At 48.0% G+C, this 25,394-nt stretch overlaps 1 protein-coding gene across 8 annotated transcripts; it reads left to right on the top strand.

Annotated features, from left to right (window-relative positions):
• The first annotated feature begins 3,587 nt into the window (after positions 1-3,587).
• VEGFA (vascular endothelial growth factor A) lies at positions 3,588-23,580 on the top strand. 8 transcript variants are annotated; one of them, XM_073556234.1, is made up of 9 exons: positions 3,588-3,681; positions 9,577-9,625; positions 12,332-12,528; positions 12,900-12,976; positions 13,071-13,103; positions 15,695-15,760; positions 18,164-18,301; positions 18,901-18,995; positions 19,488-23,580. In XM_073556234.1, the coding sequence occupies exons 1-8, from the start codon at positions 3,655-3,657 to the stop codon at positions 18,965-18,967; spliced, it is 654 nt and encodes a 217-aa protein (XP_073412335.1). In that variant the 5' UTR covers positions 3,588-3,654; the 3' UTR covers positions 18,968-18,995; positions 19,488-23,580. The 8 variants fall into 8 exon arrangements, with proteins under 8 accessions (XP_073412335.1, XP_073412334.1, XP_073412333.1 ...); XM_073556233.1 differs by lacking the exon at positions 3,588-3,681 and adding an exon at positions 4,139-4,335 and having other exon boundaries at positions 15,695-15,742; XM_073556232.1 differs by lacking the exon at positions 3,588-3,681 and adding an exon at positions 4,139-4,335.
• The last annotated feature ends 1,814 nt before the right edge of the window (positions 23,581-25,394 follow it).

The raw sequence follows: 25,394 nt of genomic DNA, 5'->3' as shown, positions 1-25,394 counted from the left end.
ACCTGAAGCTGGAAAAAAAAAAATCAACTTCTTAATCATATTTACAGTAAGGCTAGTTTCACATTAACGTTTACTGCCACCGCTAAGCCCCGCCCCCTGTCACGCCTCTGCCGGTAGCTCCGCCTACGGGCGCATGACGCTGCATGCGTCCCCTATCTTTATCACTGAGGACGCAGGCCGTGCGCAGTATGCGTTTGGCGGCGCATGCGTCCTTTTGACGGTGCACCAAACGCAACCTGTTGCAATTTGGTTGCGCTCGGCGCACCGTCAAAAGGACGCATGCGCCGCCAAACGCATACTGCGCACGGCCTGCGTCCCCAGTGATAAAGATAGGGGACGCAGGACGCATGCAGCGTCATGCGCCCGTAGGCGGAGCTACCGGCGGGGCGTAGCGGCGGCCGTAAACGCTAATGTGAAACTAGCCTAAGAGTATGTGCACATGATGCTTTTTTCCGGTGGATTTTGCCTGGAACACCCTTGAGAAAGCGCTAAAAAACTCCAAGAAGGATGGACATATGCAGTGTAAAAGCGCCTTGCTCTGCATGTGGTCAGTCTTTTTGGGCTTTATTTAACTGCTCCAGGCTCCAAAGCCACAAACTGGTTAAACTAAGTGACCTGACCATGCTGGGCAGCTGCTCACTAATAATACATGCAATTAACTGAAAAGAGACATCATAAGAGATGCTGCAGGAGAAACACTGCCGCCGTTTGCTGGAAGCGTCTTTTGCAGGAAAAGCTCGGCAGGTCCGAAAACTATAGAGAGGTTTTCAGAGGTCGAAAGGTCCTTTATAATAAAATGTTAATGTAGAAGTGTGTATAAACGTATGGACAGTACACCGGAATTATCATTGCATCACAGAGGACGAGGCGCCGGGGTTCTCGCCAGTCTTCACATTCTCACATCTAATCAGTGCGGCCCTGATAACCATCTCCAGGCTGACACATAACATGCTCACCGCCATAAAGTCCGAGCGAAATGAAAACTATGAGATAAGGCAATAGGTCTGGCATGGGCCGTATTACTATCAGGCAAAGCAGATAACGCTTCCTAAAAATATAACTGCAAAAATAACCCGTCTGTTGTTACACTTCACATACTGCAGAGAATAGGAGCTGCTTTCACCACTCCAAGAGGCAGGATGATGGGTCAGTAATACCTGGGAGGCGCACTTTGGGGGTCATGTTACTTTTTTGGTGCATTTTCCTGAATCATGTAGCGTGGTGCTTGGTTGTTTCCATCACACCCATAAACCTTCGGGTGGCAGCATGCACTTCTTTCAGAATCCTTGGCACGGCCTTGTGGCTGACTGGGCACATGGGCGTCATGATAGTCATGTGGCTGGTATAGCTCCTCATGTGGATTTCTTTCTAGAACCAAACTTGTAATGTCCTCAGAGCAGGAAATGTGCTGCTCTTGAGCCATTTATGTATTACATATGTAATAAGACCATCTATCTGAATGGCAGCGATGTAATACTGGGTCACATTGGCCAAGGATTCCTGCAGAATCGGCTGCTGAGCTGCCGCTACCAGGGGAGCAGGTGGCTTCTGTCTAAAAGGTGATGGCAACAAGAGAGTTACAGAGTGATTGCAGGTTGAGAAAATGTAATCAATTCTGTTCTCCTCTCTGCACATGGAAAGGGGTGACTTCATGCTAAACCCTCACTCATGACACATTCCAGCAGATTTATTAGGCTGTGTGCCCATGGTCAGGATGTAGCAGCGCTTTGGATGCAGTGTGTGTTCACTGCGTCTAAAACGCAGGTAAATCCGCATACATTCACCGAACCATGCGGATTTACCGCGTTCAATACGTTCTGTCATTTCTCTTGCGGAAACTAGCGTCTCCGCAATAGATATTGACATGCTGCGGCAGTCCTGGGAGGCGCGCCACATGTCCGCTTCCGCGGGTGATCCGCAGGTGCACAGAGTCGCATTTCTAGAAATCCATCCCTAATGCTGTAACATCTGGACGCTGCATAAACACGCAGCAATGAATGAGGGAGCGTGCCCTTACTGGTAATCCACCCTGTATCATTCATCTGCTTGCTACACACTTTTTTTTTCTCTTTTTACATTATTTCTTCCTGGCTTTACACACTCAGATTTCACTGAATGAATGGTCCACACCATTGATAAGCCCACTACATTTTGTAAAGCCTGTACACCACGTCACCTTTTTTTGACAGTTTTTAAGACCTGTATGTTTTGGAAACATGTAATAAACTTGGTGAACATATATATCCCACTTTACAGGCTGAGTTTGAGTCTGCCGTGCATTGTTTTGGTCTTGTGCACAGTGATATCCATAGTGTTGATGGATTGCACTCATAGTTATGATATTCTTTGGGGCTGTGCACATGTCTGATTTTTATCCTCGGACTGAGAAAACCTTACCCCTAATAGGTGCGGAAATGCTGTAGAAAATCTGCAGCATCAGAAACTCCCATCTGAAGTCTCTGTGTCTGGTTCTGTGTGTGATTCCACTGTGTGCAGTCCTATGTAATTGTAGGAGGCAGCTGAGATTTTGTAATACTGAATATTTCTTTTGAGGACTCTACTCTGTTCTGTAAGGACGCAGTGTCCACAGACATGATGGCACAACGCGCTTCTACCTTCATTAGGCTTATAGAAACATTTGGGGAGAGGACATAGGGTGCATGTCCAGAATAGTGGGTGACTAGAGAGTAAGGAGTACGTGACAGTAGCACAGTGCACACAAGGATCAGTGTGCCAGCGACAATCTGCCCCACCATTGCTCCAACTTACGTGATTTTTTTTTCCCATCTTCATTATTATTTTAGGAACTTCTGCCAAATTAAAAATGTCTTAAGAATGTGAGCAGAGAAGCAGATTGATGATCACAGTATGTCCAGTAGGTGCCCTCACAGAGCTACACACAGCTCCACAGCCCATCCACTATTACTGTGGGAACCCGTGCGCTGGTGTGATGGGCTGCAACAGTAGAAATCCAAGTGTTATCTGTGGTGTTACATAGGACTGCAGATGACATCTATTACATGATCTGTACTCAGAGTTCTCACTGTGATATCTGTGGTGTTACATAGGACTGCAGGTGACATCTATTACATGATCTGTATTCAGAGAGTTATCACTGTTTTAACTGTGGTGTTACATAGGACTGCTGGTGACATCTATTACATGATCTGTATTCAGAGAGTTATCACTGTTAACTGTGGTGTTACATAGGACTGCAGATGACATCTACTACATTATCTGTACAGAGTTATCATTGTGTTATTTGTGGTGTTACATAGGAGTGCAGGTGACATCTACTACATTATCTGTACTCAGAGAGTTATCACTGTGTTATCTGTGGTGTTACATAGGACTGCAGGTGACATTATCATTATCTGTGCAGAGAGTTATCACTGTGTTATTTGTGGTATTACATAGGACTGCTGGTGACATCTATTACATTATCTGTACTCAGAGAGTTATCACTGTGATATCTGTGCTTTTACATAGGACTGCAGGTGAAGCTCGCTCAGTGCAGGTGGTGCAGAGTATATGTGACACTCCCTCAGTTTTTGCCCCTTGTAGATCTATGGATCTGCCGTGGGATTTGGTATGTGATTTACTGTGGGATCTGATTTGCCTCCGGATGGGATCTGCCGTTGGATCTGATTTCCCATGGGATGGGATCTGCCGTCCGGTCGGGTGAGTGTATGGGAGGTGGCGGGCGCCCTCTGGCGGCCGCAGGCGGCGGGGCTGTATACGCGCGGCCGGCTGGCCGCAGCATGGAGGAGCAGCCGCCTGGGATCGTGCAGCGGGGCTGGTAGCGGGGGATGATGTCGGCGCAGCTGCTGCGTGGCTGGAGCGGCGGCCGCCGCCGGGCTCGGGGGGCGCACACAGCCCTGTGTGTGAGTTGGGGTCCCTCTCGCCCAGGCTTCTGTCGGTCGCCCCTCCCCGGGGCGGGCGCTCGCTCTTTAGTCTATCGCTGGCTCTTGCTCCGGATGACACACAGCTACGAGAAGCCGCCGGGGTAGCGCTGATCCGGCTCCTGACACCGCTCGCTGGATTGTGGAGGTCGCCGTGCACCGGGGGGTCGGCTCTCTGCTCCCGCTCCGGGATTACTGCAAACATGGATTGAAACTTGCTGCCTTCAACTTTGAGTTGTGTGTCGGCGGATCTGCTGCTGCCGTGTGGATCCATGGAGTGACCCGGGCTCTGAAGATCGCACTCACACCTAGGAGTGGGGGGCTCGACTACAGCACACACTTGGGGGCTCCTCTGCGGATTTTACTGGGAACCATGTACTTTCTGTTTTCTTGGATATACTGGGGCTTACTGGTCTATATCTCCTCTGCCCAGGTAAGAGGCCACTGCCCGGGGCTGCTGTGCGGGGCTCTTGGAGGGCAGGAGCAGGCTGTGTGCTGAGCTCCTGGAGGGCAGGAGCGGGCTGTGTGCGGGGCTCCTGGAGGGCAGGAGCGGGCTGTGTGCGGGGCTCCTGGAGGGCAGGAGCGGGCTGTGTGCGGGGCTCCTGGAGGGCAGGAGCGGGCTGTGTGCGGGGCTCCTGGAGGGCAGGAGCGGGCTGTGTGCGGGGCTCCTGGAGGGCAGGAGCGGGCTGTGTGCGGGGCTCCTGGAGGGCAGGAGCGGGCTGTGTGCGGGGCTCCTGGAGGGCAGGAGCGGGCTGTGTGCGGGGCTCCTGGAGGGCAGGAGCGGGCTGTGTGCGGGGCTCCTGGAGGGCAGGAGCGGGCTGTGTGCGGGGCTCCTGGAGGGCAGGAGCGGGCTGTGTGCGGGGCTCCTGGAGGGCAGGAGCGGGCTGTGTGCTGGGCTCCTGGAGGGCAGGAGCGGGCTGTGTGCGGGGCTCCTGGAGGGCAGGAGCGGGCTGTGTGCGGGGCTCCTGGAGGGCAGGAGCGGGCTGTGTGCGGGGCTCCTGGAGGGCAGGAGCGGGCTGTGTGCGGGGCTCCTGGAGGGCAGGAGCGGGCTGTGTGCGGGGCTCCTGGAGGGCAGGAGCGGGGCTTGTGCCCTCGGCTCCTGGAGGGCAGGAGCGGGGCTTGTGCCCTCATGTTATTGATTTGTACCAATGTGATCATTCTTCTTGGGCACGTAGCACTTTCCATAGATACCCACAATCCGTGGGGCGGCCAAGCTCAGGTGATCCTGCAGGCGGCCACTAAACTTGGCGCTGACTGTTTCCCTCTTTGTGGGGCTGTGACTTGTGTGAACTTGGCCATGGTATATGGAGGTGCTGTGATTGTATTCTCTCTGTACAGCAGCACGTGTGGCAGAGCCCGGGCTCCGAACCCCACAAGTGCCCTGAACTTCAGGCAGCAAGGTGCACTCTCCACAGGCTGCTGGATGGGGCTCCTGGGGGCCAGCAGATGTGGTGTGATATTGCTGCTGTGTACACGGGAGCGTTGTCCCCTATTCTGTCTCTGCAGAGTTGTACAGTAACTGGGTCCAGTCAGATCTAATGTGACCACAGAGAGGGCCCGGTCCCAGTCTGCCAGCATTGTCATAGATACACGGCCGGGAAGTGAGCGGGCAGCGTGTGACTGGACTGTTAATGGGTCACTTGAGTTTCCTCCTCTTGTGGGGGTAAGCAGGCCCCTCTCACTGGCTCCCCTTTTCATTCTGACGACAGATCAGTAGGCCGGGTTAGCCAGGCGGCTCATACTGCACGTACACTTTTTTCCAATGTAAACCAGCCTTGAGACAGACGAAAGGCCTTTAAATCTCTTTCTCGTGACTGGGCCAGGCTTTTTCCCCCTTCATCTGTCTGCTCTGCCAGCAATCGCTAGGCCTCAGTCCACATTGTGAGTTAGAGATGTCCTTGAATGAGTGAGGTCCTAGCGGTGACAGATCACAAGGCTTTCTCTTTCTTCTCTTGCTCTGCTGTCTGTTGTGCTGAGGTTTTGGGAAGGGTCCTTGTGAGCACACAAGCAGTTTTTACAAGTCAGCCTAATTGTTTTTCCAAGCATTTACAGTTACAAAGCTCAACTAATGAGGAAGGAGAGATTGTGGCAAGACAGGCGGAGTGAGATGCATTAACTGCTTCACTTCCTTGCAGTTTGTAAAGGACTGAAGTGCACTAGCTGCTGAGAAGCGTGGAGGGCCCCGGGTGCTGGGAGGGCCCCGGGCAGCGACCCCCCCTGCGGGATCGTCCCCTAATTCTACGATGTGTAGAAAATGCCCCTTCAGTCCTGCGGTTCCTCACCTTTTATTCCTATAACTGTGTACTCTGTAGTTTATGACCCACCAGCACAGGGATTCCCACAGCACACCCCTAATAAAACAGCTCCTATAGAGCCACCGACTGCCGGGACCATTAGTCCGTGACCTAGTGCAAGTATCTGCAAGGTCATGTCGTGCATTTCCCCTTGGCGCTGACATGTTCTCGGTTCGGTCTCCTGTAATTCTCACTATGGAGGAACCGTCTTTCCCACAAGTTGTGCAGGAGTTTGGGGAGACCCATCTCTGCCGTCCCCTGCTTCCAGGGTAATCCAGCTCCGGTTTTCTTCAGAACCGTGATATCGGCAGCTATGAAGAGTCATTGTTCACAGTGATAGCTGGAAAATCTGGGCAGGATCCAAACCTGACATTATAGAGGTGAAATCTGCGGGAAATGTGCGTATAGCTACTAAATTGTCCTCATGACCAAGCTCGTGTCTTGCTGCACATGGAGTTGATGTAATCCTGACAAAACGTCATCCACCCACCCCCCAAATCCATACACTACACCCGTGAAAGTTGAGGGGAGGAAGCAATCTACAGGATAATGCATAGGTTAGCGTGAGGATATCCCCTGCGAGAAATTTGTGGTGAAATAAAATCCCTGGGATCACTATATATGTTTAAGTATAATATACTGTATATGTTTTCATGGGGGAAAAAAGATCAAAGTGACCTGAACGCCTCCTGAGCTCGGCTCTGCTGTAACTGATCAGTGTCCGGGTCCACATGTAGTTTGTTACATCGGAACATTAGAGGATGGTTCGCTTGCTGCTGATTGACAACCAAGCAAGAATTTCTGATTTCTTGATGGCTTTTCTTAGTGTCTTCTGGTTGTGGCTGTGTGACTCGGGGTAGATTTTGCTCTGCTTGCACACCCTGCGTGGCCGTGCTGCTCACACCTCTGCTTACTCTGTGTTACATGTACGTTTTTTAACCCCGGTTACAGTCTACACCTCTTTGTGCCCATCATTTTTTGATGCCAGTGAGCGGTCAGGTGCTATGTGCATTGTTTCGGGGTGAGATGGCATCTCGCTATGCAGGGACGAGGCTTCATGAAGTTTTGGTGTCAGCAGTACTTCAGCATAACTGCAGGAGAAAAGGTCACCCACATAGTGGGATCCTGCTGCAGCCCCCTCTGGAAGGGCTGACTGTCCCTGCCATGACTACAAGGACAGACAGGACCTGCAGTGACTGTTCAGATTTAATTCTGTCCTTGGAGAGACTTCTTCAGTATTTCTGAGCACTAATCCCTGAGCAGACCTCCAGGCAGGAGACAGGTGCAGGGCACAGTGATCCAGAAATGACAGCGGAGAGTTAATGTCACGGCTAGCTAATCAGCCTGCATCACAATGTGACCAAGTTCACTGCTGACTGTCAAGGTCCTTTCTAGTGCTGCGGCCCCTGGAAAGGTTAGCACCAAGGCCTTCTGGTTGAGATGTTGGCTCCAGGCAGTGACTTGACTAGTCTCTAGACAGAAGCCCTTGAGTGGTCACCAGATCTATATTCAGCATTCATTCTTTTTCTCTTGAATTGGAAATGTATGAGATTAGTGATGAATACCCAGAAGAGCTCCAGATGTTACCCCTCCTGTGAGGTCTTGCTTAATATTAGCAGACTCCATAAACATAGGAATTACATATTAAACATCCCCTTGTGTGGCCGGCCGCCTCGGCCTCCATGGTTGTAGTGTTCACTTGAGTCTGGTCTGGGCCTAGTCCATCATCATGTTGAAGTGTCCACAGTACAGAATTGTAGATTTGTCAGTATTTCATTAGTTTTTCCGATGTCAAAACAAATCCATATGTCATAAAATCTAAATTGAGTCATTACTGTGTTGGTGTGGGAGGCCAGCCACTGTACATTATATACAGGCCGGGACTAGTGAGGAGGGATAGTGTGAGGATATATTATAATATGATGGTAGTCGGGCACAGGGCAGACACTCGAAGTTTTACTTGTGTTCCCAATGTTCCAGCCTGTGTGTGCTGCGCAGGTAATTGGATCGTAGACTTTGGACCCAGCGGAGCCGAGACTGTAACATGTCTGCAGCTCACAACACGGCGGCTCTGCTGTGCTGTTTGTTTTGCTATGGACTGACCTTCAGATATGAGGAACACAGGACGGTAGGGGTGATGGTACAGATGACGGAGTTTCTGCTACTAGAAGTTTTCCATTTGGCTGGTGGAGATTTACCTCTGACAGGTCACCCTCACTTTCTGAATTTCATGATGACAGGCCACCATGGAGGCGCCACCCCGTATACAGCAGTATACAGCACAGAGTACACACTGGCAGGGGAGGCAGTCATCAGCGGGAAGCCATGAAAGGCAGGGAAGTCATTGACTGTATGTATTGCCCTGATGATGGTTTCCTATTGTTCTGGCCTAATGGTTTCCTGTGTTGTTGATTACATCTCTTCTTGTCAGACACACAATTGTAGCTGCAGCGGCATAAAACTTTGTGTAGCTACAGATCTGAGCTGGCACCTGCGGGATCATAAGGACATAGGAAACTAAGACAAGCCCAAAATCAAATAAAACGTGAGCTCTAAAGGCCACAGAGGACGGGGAGGAAACCGGATGCTGCCCTGCCCCACACAATGTGCACCAGCCGAGGGACACTTACCATTTACCACTTATTTAAATGCCCTCAGCCTAAGGGTATGTGCACACGTTGCAGATTCTGCTGCGGATCCGCAGCAGATTTGGCCCTGCGGATCCGCAGCAGATCTGCAAGTGATGTACAGTACCATTTTAGCCAATGTAAGACAAAAAACGCTGTGCACATGCTGCGGATTTTTCCACGGATTTGAATCCGCAGCATGTCACTTCTTTTGTGCAGATCCGCAGCGTTTTGACACCTGCTCCATTATAGGAATCCGCCGGTGTCGAAATGCAGGGGACAGCCGCACAAAATCCGCAGAAAATCTGCAGGTAAAACGCAGGTCATTTTACCTGCGGATTTAGCAAAATCCGCGCAGAAAATTCCCCAGCAGAATCCGCAACGTGTGCACATAACCTCAAAGCCCTGCAGTTTGCCCAGCTGTGGCTACACCCTTCCATAACATTGCCATGTATGGGGAGGATCCTGCTTTCTATGTAAATAGTGGGACAGGCCGGTTGTATTCTCTACAGGAGGATAACATTCTTCTAAATAACATTTTTGCCCCTTTACCACCCGCACCGGCCTCTTGGGACCTTCTGGATTGTTTCTAGGAATAAGATGTGTACTGTGATGCTGCACGCAGTGATCTGGGCTGGGACACTCTGGCACTTTCCAACTAAAACTTGTCTGACTTCTGAGATTGCCCTTTAGTTTCTTTCATCTTATCTAATCAGTGTCCTCATAGTTTTCTTTTCTTTCTGTTTCCTGCAGTTTTCCCTGGCAGCCCCCACACAAGAAAAAGAGCAGAAACCCACAGAAGGTAAGGACGCTTCCTAATAGATGCATTTTTTTTGGGTTTTTTTCTGGACAGTTTCTGGTCCAGGATCTGTACAGATGTTTCTTACTAGCTCTGGATCATTAGACACATAGGGTGTGGTTGTCAGATCCTATTCTAGAGTAAAGGCCCTCATACACATTAGATAAGTTGGCCAAAGCTTCCAGTTTCAGCGAAATCAATCAACCACTTAATGTGCACAGTCGCCTCGCAGCCATCCCTGATAGATTGTCGGGAACATAAGATCGGGTGGTTGGCGTTCAGTTGACCGGTCCCTTTATTCAGCAGAGTGATGGGCACCCGGCAAGATGATTTTGTCAGTGGCTCTCGGAGAATAGAGGAACCTTGAGCTGAGCGACCCTGTGTATGGGGGTCAGGAGCAATGGCGGTGACCTCTTACTGCACAGCATTGTGCCTTCACTTGTGCCGGCCTCGCCATACTATAAAAGATGTCTTTATATTTTGGGCAGTTTCTGTTTTTTTTTACAAACTTAAAATAGTCAGGAAATCATTAGGAAAAGCTAGTTTTATTTTTTCTTTTTCCAGAAGGAGGTGTAGGCATGTTTTCCTATAAATGCAGTTGTGAGTGAATATTGAGCACCATATCTTGGTACAGGCTCAGGGCAGATACACAGGTCCCTGTCCTTAGGATCGTTTTGGGCTGGAGAGCCTCATGAAGCCCTGGAACATCACAATAATACCATGGCTGATCCAGGAGGCCTGGCCGTCCGTCCCCTTGACTCGTGGTAGTCAGTTTGCCCTGGATCTTCGTGCACAGAGATGTGGCGCTGTCTTCTGGTTCCCTTGGTGTTAATGAGGCATATTTTCTGGCACACACAAGTACTGTGATGGCTGCCTGGATGTGTCTCATTGTGATTTCCTTTTCTCATCTAGACTGCGGGCGCTTGGAGATTAGTCAGCCCATTTATTTTAAGCTCATGATACGTGGAGATCGTGCAGCAGGCGCATCGTTATGTAGTCACAGGGCCAGCCTAGGGCTCGACACCCTTGAGCTTCTTCATTGTTTCCCTGTCAGCAGGGGTCAGGACCTGTTACCTGCTTATTGGTACAGTGTTTTTTACCATATCTTAATGGTTATGGTAAAATGAAACAGATTTTTCAGAGCTGGTGGTGTGTGAGAAGCCGCCCTCCCGCTGTCAGTATATGTGATAAGAGGGCAAGTTTCCGTGATGGCAGCAGCTGGTCTTATCAGTGAAGGTTATCAACCCACCAGCCGCTGCTCCAAATATGCTCAAACATGGTGCAACTGTGTGCACGATCCATATGGAGCTGTGTGCATGCTCGGCTCCCATTAACCTCTTCATACTCGCTGTAAAGGTAAAATCACCGATGCCTCACTAAATACTTGTCTGCTGTAAACCCAGTTCGGAGGGGCTGCATGCTTGAAACGGGACTTTTCTTCTGCTCCCCTCTTACATTTATATGTGGAAAGCTGAGAAGTATGGAGGGTGCAGTGCCTGCTGTTAGGACATTAATGGGGAGGGGGAATATTACATTTTATGGCTTCCTAAGGAAAAATTGACATGCACATACAAGAACCTGAGTGGGGGTAGGGTTGTTCTACAGTTTGTCTTAGGAGAGGGGGGGGGGGGAGGAGGGCTGATTCTCAGCAGCTGCTCTGGTGGTCTCTCCTGTTGGACCACTACTGGCAGAAAGAAGGGGGTGGTCTCTGGAAGTTAACTGAGGACTTCTGCCAGACTCCGTAGAGCACGGCGGCTCCAGATGTTGGTGGCGGTATCTCCAAGACCTTGTCCTCCAATGTAGGGACTGTAACGGACTATGATGGAAGCAGCTTGAAGGAGTATTCCATGTTGTAATATGTTTTGGTGTAGAATAGTATTACATCTTGTGTGCCCGAGCCCAAGGGACTTAAATCAGTCTGTGTTTGCAACAAGTGTTTAACTTTCCAGATTCTGCCTGTAAAGGGGGTAATGGCGTGTCGTAACAGGGGTGCGGCAGCTGGAAATTCTCAGCACTTCTACTAGTCCCTGGCCGGGATGGGGGGGGGGGTTTAACAGCTTTTGTTTGTTTCTAATCCTAGAGGCCAATGAAACAATCATCTGGGGTGCAGGGGAATGTTTCCTGCTAATCTGGGCACATGTGGCTCCAAGCTCTGCTCACTGGGAGTCTTTGTCCACTTGTCAAGATATGGCCTCTAATTAGCTCCTTCACACATAGCAAGAATCGGCTGGAAATTAGCATGGATCTGTTCTGGAAAATGAGCCTAAAATCCGGGTGTCAGAAAATGTTCCCTCGATCTGTGATGCCTCGGGGCTTGTGAATGGGCTGTAAATGCAACTCCAAAGTATTTCATCCGACCGTTGCTCTTAGTCGCTGAATGTTTGGGGACCTGATGCTACAGTCACCATTCACATAAGACTGGTATTTCTCCCCAGTCCACCCTAAACGGTTGAACCGAGCATGGCTGCTTAGTTCAGTGGTGGGAGAGGACTAACCGCCCACCAGACCCCTAGAGCAGTTTCTCACTTCCTACAAGATTATTGTGCCATGGTAAAATCTGATATGCCTTCATGTGTACATCAGGAGGGTCCATACACGTATGTCTATATTGCATTATTCGCATTGTCTCCTGAAGAATGGCTTTGTGTGACATAATGATATGTATAATAGTATGGCTACCATGCTGACCACCTTGTCTTTCCTCTCCAGTTGTACCATTTATAAAGGTCTACGAGCGCAGCATGTGTCAGGAGCGAGATACCTTGGTGGATATCTACCAGGAGTATCCTGACGAGGTGGAGTTCATCTTCAAGCCTTCTTGTGTTCTCCTTAAGAGGTGTGCTGGATGCTGCAGCGATGAGAATTTTGAGTGTGTGCCCACAGAGTGGTACAATGTCACCATGCAGGTAGGTGCCAGCCCGTCGTCCTTTTTCCTGGCATGTTTTACAACACATGGACTGCTGCACGTAATTCCATTCCTGCTTCTTATAAACTTTTACTGAGACGCACAGATTAACATTCTTCAGTAACTGGGACATGGCTGCGTATTTGTACGTGATCGGCAGCTTTCATGCATCTGCGTAATGCCACGTTATTACATCCAAGGCCCAGATCCTTAGTAAGCGTCAGTCTGCAAAGTTTCCACATGTTGGGGGCCACTGTTCTCTCCTATTTCAGATGGACTTCCATGTTATTCTAAACCGCCACGTCTCATACGGATGACTGGTAGCAGTCAGGTGTTCATGTAATGTTCAGTCGTCTTCCACTTTTCTTCTAGATCTTGAGGATGAGGCCTCACCTGAGTCAGCTGTATGTGGAGAAGAGCTTCCAGCAGCACAGCCGCTGTGAGTGCAGGTGAGACTTTCCTGCTCCTCGTGTCAGCTGCTCCTTTGAGAAATACAGCTGCCTGAAAATACATTAAATTATTTTTTTTTAAATTATTTTACAGACAAAAGAAAGAAATTAAAGGCAAACAGGAAAAGTAAGTTACGCTGTTTTTTGTCTGATTCTACCCATGTCCCATCCAACAGCAGGAAGCAACTGGACGTGTCAGTAACGACGCCTGCAAGGGTTAATAGATCATGCTGGAGGGCTCCGCTGTGCCGCAGAGCTCTGCTGTCTCTTTGGAGGCCCTGGCATTGATATGAAGTTATTGTCGCTGACGCTCCTCAGATGACAATGCGTGGTAGATGTGGCGTCACCTGCCACCCTGGGTTTTCTGCCTCTCTACCTGTGCTGATAGAGGGCTCTGTGGCCCTTCATGCCTCGGGGACAATCCGCTTTTGCCGTGGTGATGGTTTTTGAGTCCAGTACTTAACCTGTGAGTGGAGCATGACCTAGATTATTCGCATGTTCTCATCTGTCTGCAATCGTGGGTCTGCACAAAAGAGACTGAGAATTTATAATGTAACCCCAGAAGTACTGCTCATCGGTCGGCATATACACTCGTCCTAATGCCTAAAGTTTTCTCAACACGGTCTGCTGTGTTCCCAGCTCTATCGGCAGCCATCCTCCAGACCCCATAACTAGAATACATTCCAAACTATGTATAGAAGTAGAGGAGGGGGTGAGACAGGAGCCCGGGGGGAGAAGGTGAGGCATTTTCAGACTCTGTCAGGACCTGTCAACTGGCACTCATGCAACTTGGCGCTGTCCCCCAGAAGGCCGCTCCTGCCACGGCATGGTCCAGGAGACGAGCTGTTAACCTGTTCACACCTGCATACTCCACATTATGACCGCGCTGCAGATAACACTCCGTCCGTGGAGATGTACTAATCCAATAACACCAAATGCATTTCAGAAATGAAGAGATAGATGGGCTACTGCTGCTTGTACCGCTGGTTTATGTCTGCTTGTTTTTCTGCTGGTCGCTTTCTTTTTGTTTTTTTTGTTCTGAGTCCGTTATTACGTGCATTATATTTCGAGTGCACACCTGTCGGATGATGTGGTGATGGGACAGTCAAAGAGCAAGTGTGTATTGGTTAGTAGTAACCCCAGGTTGTCTAAGTGCAGTGGTCCTCATCATAGAGACTGTAGAAGAGCGCAGATACCTGCTGGGGCGCAGAGTAAGGCTCTGAAAGAAAATCGAATGACTGGAGGGCATATCCCATGATGCTTTGCTGTAGAAAGGCCCCTTGGAGAGAGATGTTTTTCCTATTAGGCTTGCTATTAATATCCAGCCACGTGTGGGAAAGGTCACCTCCTCTGTCCATGCAGCATATAATGAGGTGGAAAGAGATAGCCGAGCCCAAGATAAATGGGGTGACCCAGTTACCTCCTCACCGCCAAGTTGTGCACACTGATAAAGCTGCCCTGTGCTGTCTGCGCTCACCGCCGCTCCGCATGGAGCACATTAGCAGCGGTGCCGCAGGTGTCTGACCAGTCTCCTGCCTTTGTGGGAGATGGGGCACTCGTTAATTATTGCAACAGATTTTTGTTTTGATCTTCTCTCACTTGCTACCCAAAATGTGTAGAGTTAGACGAATGCTCTGCAGGCGGCTGAGTCCCGGGGTAATGGATGCATCTCCGTACTTCTCAGTTGGGAAACTTTAGAGACTTGACAAGTGTTAAGGCCCCGTCTCACTAAGCGATCTCGGTAGCGAGATCGCTGCTGAGTCACAACTTTTGTGACGTAACAGCGATCTCACCAGCGAGATCGCTGTGTGTGACAGCGATCAGCGAGCGGCCCCCCTGCCAGTATCGCTGATCGCTGGAAGAAACCTCTGGACATTTCTTTTGTCGCTGGTCTCCCGCTGGCCAGCACGCATCGCTGTGTGTGACAGGCGGGAGACCAGCGATCAGGTGTAAAAAATAATTTAAAAAATATAGTTATTCTCACCTTCCGACGTCGCGTTCAGCCATCCTGCCTCTCTCCACGCTCCGGTCCCAGTGATCCTTTGCACGAATGACCGCGAGATGTCACGGTCTCGAGGGATAACAAAGTCTCACGGTCATTCGTGCAAAGGATCACTGGGACCGGAGCGTGGAGAGAGGCGGGATGGCTGCGTGGGACGTCGGAAGGTGAGAATAACTATATTTTTTATTTTGATTCTATTTTTTACAGCGATGGCAAGCGATGCCGGGCGCTCGGCATCGCTGTGCTGATCGCTGGTGAAGCTGTCTGTGTGACAGCTCACCAGCGATCACATAGCGACTTACCAGCGATCCTGACACCTTGATATCGGTGTCGGGATCGCTGGTAAGTCGCTTAGTGTGACGGGGCCTTTAGGTTCCCGGCCAATCTGATGATGTCCTCATCTTTGTTACTGTGAATAGATGTGTGCAGCCCTCGCGACTAATAGTAATGAGCATGCCTGCACAAGTGTGTCGCACTGACCACAGATGTAATGGCCGAATCCAGTGGCTTCATCTCGCCTCTGCTTCATACTGCACTAATACTGGAGACGTGATGGCAGCTCCGGCTCTTCTTGGACTTGTGCTCCCCCCCAAGGTTGGCCGCTGTTTTGCGTCACCGCTCTGCTCTGCACATATTCCCTTAATTTTCCTCTAGTTTCTCTCGTTTTTTGCCCTTTCTCTCTGTCTCTCGCTCTGTGTTTATTTTTTTTCTTCCAGAAAAGCAAAACGAGGGAAGGGCCATAAACGAAAGCGCAAGAAAATCCGGTACAAATCGCACCGCTTGTACGTTTGTATCGTGTGCTCGCTAAATCCCAACCACCAACAAGAGTCCCGGAATTGTATCCCCTCATTCCATTAAGGCTGTGTTCACACTGGGTGTTTTTGTTGTGGTTTTTTTTTTTTTCTGCTGCCTTTTTTTATAGTAATTTTCAGCTGCATTTGTCATTACCAGCTATGTCTGAGATTTCAGAAGTCTCATGCACACAGCCTATTTGTTTTGTGCTTTGCTGCGTTTTTTGAACATAGAGCATGTCACCTCTTTCAGCGTTTTTCACCCATTGAATGGAAAGAAACGCATGAAATAAACACACGATAAACGTAGCAAAAGCTTCTTTTTTGCCGAGCACTCAGGTTTTGCTGCAGAAAAAAATGCAGGAAAAACACCCAGTATGAACTTAGCCGAATTAATCCCATTAATCTGCTCGTGTGGCTTTTGGATCGGGGGCGTTAATAAAAGCTGAGAATCTCCCACTTGTGATCTAATTGGAGGCGTTGATGGTGGTGGGGCGGAGGAGGGCATCTTATCCTGTCTTAATGTCATCATGAGACTCCACCTCCCGGTTATTTTCTGTGTATCCATGGTCTCTAGACGGGTCACCAGCAGTGATTATATGGTGTCTGTATCTACACAGCTGACGTCTTCCCTTTTGCTCCATTGTCTCGTCAGATCTCATGATTACATTGGGTCAGCTCTGCTTATGCTGGTGGCTTGTGGCAGCACTGGTGGCGGGGCACTCGCAAAGGCGCCTATCTGAATTATACTGATAAATGCATTGCTGAAAATTACTTTTTTTTTTTTTTTTTTTTATTGTGACTGCACATGTTGCAGTGAAAAATCACAATCTGTAATACCGTCCTGTACTAGCGGTGCAGTCACAATGCCCCTGCTTACTTTGGTGTGAACACTGCTCAGTATTACTATGTCTGCGGATGCAGCAGTCTCTCTTGGAGCCAAAGTGAAGGTGTTGTCCATAGCTCGCCATAAGCAGCAACGATTAGTTGAGTGATGCCTTTAATATTAATCCAAACAAGGATCCGGTGGGAAAGGCGGTGGGGCTTCTTGCTTCTTTTTTTTGGGGGGGGGGAGGGGGGTCTGCTTTTAAATGTCAAGGTGATGGCTCCACTTCTGTGGGAGTGTTAGTTTTGTCTACGAGGTCGGGCATCTCCTGCAGTTTTGTCTACACGAGTTTAACTGTGTGCGCTTCACCTTGGGTCCTTCAGCGAGACTGCGGTACATTTAGTACAGACTCTTCTAACCAACCCGTGGAGAAAAACTGAAATGGCTGACTTATTGCCCCACAGGAAAACTACATTAAAACTGTTCATCTGGCACATAAAGTCCTATGCATACCGTTAATATTAGGTGATGGGCGGCATGATGCAGGTGTGCAGCCATTTGTGTTCTTCTCCTGCTCACATAGATATAGATTATACTGGGGTCATCACTCGGCTGCCTACTCCGATGTCGCACTTGTCTCTTTGCTTCTCTTCTTTCTACTCTAACACCAAAGTCCTGCATTTGGAAGGCAGAATTAATTGCAAACAATATTTACCCAAACTTGCTTCTTTTAGTCTAATCCTAAAGATCGTTCATTACAGCTGCTAACACCGTACATTACACCATAAGTGTCTTTTTCTCCTTCCAAATGCAGTGCCTCGCTTCCTAACACTGTGCTGTCTGCTTGCTCTTACCCTGAATAATGATCATAATGCAGGAAGGTGGCTGGTGAGCCGACCATGAGGTGGAGATGAGGACCCCACCACCTCTATATGGATTTCTTAGGGCGGCCAGATATCTACACTGAACCTGTTGGGTTGTGTTACCATATGCTATGGTGGCACCGCTCCGTACTGTTAGGGTGTGTGCACACGCTGCGGATCCGCAGCGGAATTGGTACTGCGGATCCACAGCAGTTTCTGCTGCGGTGTACAGTACCATTAAAAGCAATGGAAAATGAAAGCCACAGTGCACACAGTGTGGAATTTTCCACTCGGATTTGCTGCGGTTTTAAATCCGCGGTATGCCACTTCTTTGTGCGGATTCCGCAGCGGTTTGGCACCTGCTCCATGACGGGTGTCAAACCGCAGGCTAATCTGCAGATATACCGCAGGTCTTTTGACCTGTGGATTTAGACAAATCCGCGTGGATAATTCCGCAGCGTGTGCACACACCCTTCCAAGTCAGGGCGGCCACCTTCTCCTGAATGTGGACAGTTCCTACTTTTTATATCCATGGTTTGATGCACGGATGGGAGCTATAAAAGCAGGCCGGGGGGGCCAGTGGTCGCTCTGGAGGTCTGCGGGGATGGAGGGATTGCTTGTAATGTGTTGAGCAGTTTTGCATGTTGACGTTTCTCTTGCTGTTGCGCTGTAGCTTAGAACTCTTTTTCCTTTTGCTTTTTGCAGTCATTGTGAGCCTTGCACAGACACAGAGAGGAGAAAACACTTGTTTATCCAAGACCCCCAGACCTGTAAATGCTCCTGTAAAAACACAGACTCACGTTGCAAAACGAAGCAGCTTGAGTTAAACGAAAGGACTTGCAGGTTGGTTCATCTTACATGTGGGAAAAATCTGTAAAGTTAGAGCTGCTTCTTACTGCTAATCGCTGGCTGACGTCCTGTCTTCAGAGGACAGCGCTGCCTTCAGTGTTCTTTTCTGTGTTTGCTTCATATCTGTGCACATCAGTCATACATGTGCCCTCATGACGGCTGCCATACCTGCAGGGAGGCTTACTACCTGATCAGCTAATCTCCCGGGGTTCACACAAACCAGCATCTACATGCGCTCACAGCATTAATCCTGAGCCTCCGATGTATGTTTCGATATGTTCTTTAGCTTCAAGAACAGCGGCACATACCATTCTGGAACAAGCTTCCCTTCTTCTGTGGAGCAAGCGGCCTCTCGAGATATTAAGGGTGGATAATAGAGCCACCATGCAAAGTCATGTGGTATGAAGGGGAAGAGGTGACCTATCCTCCCTGCTGTAAATCCGTGTCCATCTATCGATTACCCACTGTACCCCTACCAGGTACATCGTAGTGTGGGGCATTGATGTGCAGCATCTGCTCCTTCAATGTTCAGCTAAATCTTGACACCGTTTTCCCTGAGTAGCCATTTAGAGCAGTTTGTTGTCTTTCACTAGGAGAGGCAAGAAGCCTAGAGCCCACCAGCCATATGCGGCCCCCTATTCTGCTGACCTCGCTCACTAACATGCGCTCTGCCACCCCTTACAGCAAAGTAAGTTACCCCAAATAACACCTGTGTGTCACCTGAATGCTTCTCTATCTGTTGTCCGTCCAGCTTTTAGGATTGAGGGTAAGATTACATCATATGTAGACGTTGTTTCTCTTCACATCTTCATGTCGGCCAGGATGCAGCGGCGTGACGTGGGAACCCAAGAGTCGCTGCCTCGTATTCCTCGAGCCCTCTCTTCAGTCGAGTCATTTCTACTAGTGGTTACTTAGTTACCTCTCCACCGTGACTAATGGTTTCATGTCTCTCCTTTATGCAACATGGGCTGCACCTTGTGCTTTTGGTTGCCTCACAAATTATTAATGTTTGTGTGTTGCCCCTTGATATTTTTCGAGTAACGTCCGAGCCGAAGTGTACACGTAGATGTATGTCGTGTTGTAGATGTGGCTTTTTGTCCTCTGAATGTAATTCCTAAAATTTTCAGTATTTCTCTGTGGTGTTGCTGAAAATTAAATTCTTATTTTGTTTCTCCCAAAGATGTGAAAAACCGCGGCGGTGAAACGAGGAGAGCGTCTCTACAAAGAGACAAAATGGAGTGAAAATGAAGGATCGAAACTCGGCACAGCACTTTGGTTCTCATGCATTCCGTGTCCCCCCAGAGGGAAAGAATAGCCGTATTATTCAGTAAACGCCATTTCTCCTTCTCCTTTTTCAAAATTGATGCTGCTACACATCGAGAGCCAGAACAGCGGGGTCATAACTTTTTTTTTTTTTGGATTCTTATATATTATTATAATTAAATATAGATATATATATTTGTGTATATATTTATATATATACATATTGGATTTTTCTTAACAAAAATAATAATTTACCGGACTTTGGTCGCCAGCCAAAACTTTTTTTTTTTTCCTTTCACTTACGTACATGAGGGATAGCTACTCAGCTGATGCTAACCCCTAATAATTATTCTGGATCATATTCTATTGTCACTAAGTTTCTGCTGAACCAGAGGCAAAAAAAACTAAATCAGATCAAAGGTCAAAGAAGCCCTGCTGAGATGTTCTGGAGTCCTACAGCTGCAAAACTCGATCCTTCACCAAACTTGCCCTGTGCCCTCTGCAGATAGACTCATTGAGGGGTCGAGACTAATCGGTGCCATAGGTTGGCCAGAGACAACGTCATTGCCCATCATGCACAGTTTCTGCCCTGGAGGAACTTTATCTTTTGGCATCTACTGTCGGCTGGTGTGTGTCTATTGATTTGGGTATGTTCTCTATTCTGAAAAGGAAAGGCTTTTGGGAAAAAAAAAAAATGTCTGACTATTTCCTATGGATGTTTTTACTCTCTGCCCTTCCTAAATGATGTGACCCATTGGCTCCATTTTGTCAGGCATATTCTGAGCCAGTGCCAGTTGTATCTCTGTGGTCTTAATACAACACTAAAAGAAAAATCAAGATCTCGAAAAGTCTGAGTCTGGACCAAAATCAAGGCGGTCACAAGAGAGGAATACTTGCGGATGGTGTGCAGACCTGGCGGTAATCGCTAGAATCCATTGGGACTTGTATTCTCCCAGTGAGCAGTTGGCAAATGACGTGAACTCTTGTACATTGAGTTAATTACTCACCCCAGTGAGGAAGACTCACTCATAATGAGTGGAAATGACTATATTAAGAGTATGAATCGCTCAATGAGTGCAGCTTGCTGTTATATGAATTGGACTTGTATATGTTGAGTGAGACTGCCTTCCAGTGGGTGAATGGTTTCCCCACCCAAATCCTCGAACCAGGTCTGGCTTAGCATGTCTGAGAATCTGAAGCGACCTGGTCCAAGTTTCTCCTTCTAACACCGTGAGTCCTGGAGTTGCAGCTGGTGGAATCACTAGAATCTGTAGAAGCGCGTTCACTGTAGCCTTGCCTATGTATCTCATGTATACAGACACACACACCTGTTCTAAGGTTCCACGTGCCTTGCAGCCTAGAAATGAGTGAGGCTCTTACTCCTTCACCCCGAGACCCTGAGCTGTTTTCTGGTTAAAGGACTTCAGTGCCGATGAAAGATTAACTGATAAGCATGACACAAATAAAGGGTTGATCCCTGCATGAGGGACTTGGCTCCTTTGCTGCTAGACTGTGTTAGGATAATATCTCTGTGCACACTGCAATGTTGTCTGGGAAACATTTTCACTGGGGGGGTTGCCATAAAAGTTACCTGTGTGGATGTGTATGCGTGGGGTCGGTGCCATTATCCAGTGTAAGGCAGATCATCTCTGATGCTATTCATTTTGTGTGAGAGCACCCTGTGAAGACAGCGCATAGAATAGGGCCCTTACCCTAGTGCCAAATTCAGACATGGACTCTCACGTACAATAAGTGCCTTTGTAGGACCTAAAGCACATGGCAAGATATCTGATGGCCCTGGATAGGTAGATCATGGATGGGGGGACTAGGGTCTGTAATGAGCCACAGCTCGGACAGGGGAACCCTGTAGTGTGTATGTGTATACATGGATGCAGAGCCACTTGTCCACTTATTTAATGTCCCCTTTATTCAGACAGCGCAGGAGGGTACAGTATTTTTTTTGTTCTATTTAAGATAACTTATACAATTACAAATACATGAATTGCCCAATGTTTTTATCTGTTCTCTTTGGTGGTTTTCTTTAATATGTTTTTTTCAAGCCATTGCTACCTTCACTGGTGCAGGAGGCAAGTTGGTGAGCATGGAGGGTGGGCGACAGAGGATGTCACTTGTAATGATGAGGGCCTCCTCCTTTCCATCACACTTGTGTGCAGATATTGAAGTCTGTTCTATCTGGGTTCATGCTTTTTATACTGGGTATTCAGAGGCTATGGGAATAGAAAGATAGTACTACTCATGCATCCTTCCTCTAGGGCAGGTGACTGGTAAATTGGAGCCGCCGGACAGCAACGAACGCTCTGGCGCCTGTTCTCTAGATGAAGGATCCCATCTGGCCAGCAGTAGAGGCTACCGGCACCTCTGGTCACAATAGCTGCTTGTCAGTGAGAATCTCTCTTCTTTGTCTCGGCTGCCTGGTCTGTGGAACCCATGATATAGAGCAATGTCTTGCTAGTCCCTCGCCCGAACATGTCCCCATGACTGCATAATCGGCTTTACGCAGCAGTAACGTCTGTATGGCAGTATTTATTGTATTTATTGCATACTGTTATGTGACAGTGCACACAAATGCGAAACACATCACATGTAGCGAACAGATGTCTGTCCAAGCCATGTGGGGGCTTCTTGCTCTCGCTGTGCGGTTACCCTCAGTCATAAATTCTAGTACAATTTCCATAGTCTATTGCCTGTGCCGTAGAGGTATCTTGGCCTGTCTAAGTATTTATTGTGTGGACTGTGTATATTGGGGCAGCGGTGATCATGATTTTACTATTTTGCACTTGTGAATCCAACATTCATGGGTTTTGTTGACTCTCCTGTGCACATAGAAAGCCTTGCCTTCTGGACGTTTTGGGTCCGGTGCTGGATGTCTGGGTATGTCCCCTTGTCCCGTGTCCGCTTCTCTCCTTTTTGAGATGCGGAGCTTTGTCGTGATTCAATCTCAGAATTGGTGAAAGGAAGGAGGCAAGGCTGACCCCCCCTCCAGAGCCGGGCACGCTGCACTGCAGAACCATACTCTGTGCATCGCTCTGCAGGGGCGCAGGGTCAGATTATCAGATGTAATATTTAATGCTGACTTCTTAGTCTTTCCACTGGAGTGTGAAGAAGAACAGTAGTGCGTACAATGAGGGTGTGTGTTTTCTGTAGTCCCTTGCTCTGTGTTATTCCATTTAGGTAATTGCTTTTAACTTCAGATGAGCAGGACACTGCCCTGTATTACTGTGGGCAAAAGTAAAATAAATGGTCATGTGCAGCGTAAAGCAGGGCGGTCACAGGAACTGGAATACAGAGGGGGCAGCCACGAAAATCCGGAGTTTTAAAGTAGACTGGTGTCCTATAAGAGTGGTGGCATCAACTACACGATGGGGGTGCTCCCGTCACCGAGGCATGTGATACATTTGGTAACTAGTGTTTTTGTTTTTTCACGTTTTCGGCTCAATATTTGTTCCTCCATCCTGTGCTCAGGTGGCTGGTCCACTTCATTAAACAGTTATGTTTCATGGAGCAAAACGATGAACCTGACTGTTCTTACCATAGATCTTCATTGTGCTACCAGTGGCTGAAGACCCCTTATGCCAGCATTAGTTTCCATCATGCCCCCTGTGTGAACCAGCACTGTAAAGCACGGCGTGCTTCCTCCGCTGCACGTTGACCATTTAGCACTGTGTCGGTAACCAGTATAAGCCATTACAATCCTTGTGACAATGAAGTCCATACATGAGGCCTCTGCCAGCCCAGGGTTCATATCTGTATATCGAGCGTTACGCATACACACTACAGGTTTCCTTCTTTTTGTAAATAAATTCAAAAACACAAAAAAGTTAATTCTGCCTAACATTTTTTTTTTAATTGTAATGTGTTTTATTTATTGGTGCTATCATTTGTTATCGTTGTGAGACGCAGTCATTAACACATCTTTCTTTGCAGATTAAATATTATGTAGAAACATATTTATTTTTTAAAAGAAAGTATAAAGATAATGTTAAAAATAACTTTGCTTTCTTTGTTTTTATTAATCTTGTGCTGTGTAATGAACCCTTAGGTGACTCCATCGGCCTCTGTCTGCGGAGTCTGCATGGGGGGCGGCTGGAGATGGGGGGCCGCTCTTCAGTCTGGGGGGATAGACCATACTGGACTGATAAGTGGATCATGACTTCTGCCTCAATCCGAGAAGGGTCACCTGGGCGATCTGCAAACTGTGTAATAGGACAAGGTCATGATGGGTTTTTGCTCTGGATGTAAATTCTTTGCTGACCTGAGCGCTGGAACCTGAAGAATATTCGATTTGCAGGATTTTAATTCGCAGGACTACGTTAGGACAGTACATTTTCATGTTAGACGCTGGCTGATTAATATCCCTAAGATTTTATTTAAACACAAGTCTTTTGGATCGGCCCTGGTGGGAGTGGCGGTGGATGTCTCACCAGATTTAATGTGAAGCTGCCTGTATATCGGAGCAGGAAACATCTGTTGTAATTGAATTGTTATGACAACCAAGTTATTGAAATGGCTCGCAAGAAGCTTTCCCACATTGACTTTGTCCGTCTCCTTTTTGTTCTCGGCTCATATAATGAAGACGCTGCCTTCAAAGAATCCTTGTAATTTATATTACATAAATCAAAGATAAAGTTCTTGTGTATAGAAGAGCAGGGACTTGGCCGGCAGCCCGTCCTCTACCTAAACATTCCCACAAGGCTCTGAACCCACAGTTTATCTAATGTTCCTTGTCTATAGAAACCAGGAGTGAACTAAGGTGGTGGCACCCAAATATGCATCCCACGTAGAAGCTCGGTCATAGCATGTGACTGAGAGAGGCCGGGTAGAGATGAGCAAAGCAAAATCTGAAACTATGGATTTGCTGTGTGTGAATCGGCTAAAATGGGAAGATTGCACCAGACGGAAGGATCACATGATGTTGGGAGCTTCCCGGTCATGCCTTGCTGCAATCTCATCACGCGTATAACAGCCAATCGCAGGGACTATCTAAGCCTGTATAAAAGCAGAAGTAGAAAATGCAGCTGTCATTTGCTAGCGAAGCCAGATAGTGAGAGGACGGCACAGGTTCGCCTTAGAACCAAAACCACTGAATAAACTGCAGCTAGTGTGTGACAGCAGTGAGGGAGGCTAGTATCTGAGGGAAAGAGAATAATAAAGATTTAATAGTTTGGGAGAGAGAAGAATCTGTCGGCAATTGGAAGCTTTGGAGTCACGTAAATTTCCCATAAATTCCAATTTCTTGGCAAAATGTTATGAATTTGAATTTAGTATATAAATAAAATCTTCATTGATGATGATGACTGATATATACCTACACATGCTTGCTGTATACACGCTCTGTGTATAAGCTTGCAGCAATCCCACAGCACAAGGCCTATGGAGTGACCACCTGTAATTCACCGCTGCCTTTAATACCCCTGTGACATATCGTGTGTGTCTACCGTGGTCTTTTCCCTTACATCTGTACAATATTACAATGAATAATACATGCAATTACCAGCGTACAGGCTTCTCGTACACTACAGATAAATGCACCCAGATGTTCTGGAGGAGTCCACCTTCCATGGGGAGGCTGAACATGTCTCCTAAGTTTTCACACTCATGTTATTGTGTAACAATATTTAATCACGTTTGTCTTCGCGCAACACAAGTGAGAAAACAAAATGAATACAATGTGTTGTAGAAGTGTTACTGTCAGCAGGCACCAAGACCTGCAGACCTTGGTCATCCCTTGTATTGGGGGGGGTCCTTCTACATGGGCAGATAAATTGGTAAGATGGGTGCCGATCAGCAAACGTTACAAATTCTG

The sequence above is a fragment of the Dendrobates tinctorius genome, unplaced genomic scaffold, assembly GCF_039654945.1.
Source record: "Dendrobates tinctorius isolate UK_male_01 unplaced genomic scaffold, ASM3965494v1 ptg000232l, whole genome shotgun sequence".
NCBI lineage: Eukaryota > Metazoa > Chordata > Amphibia > Anura > Dendrobatidae > Dendrobates > Dendrobates tinctorius.
Note: the sequence above shows the minus strand (reverse complement) of the source record. Positions and strands in the feature narration are given on the sequence as shown.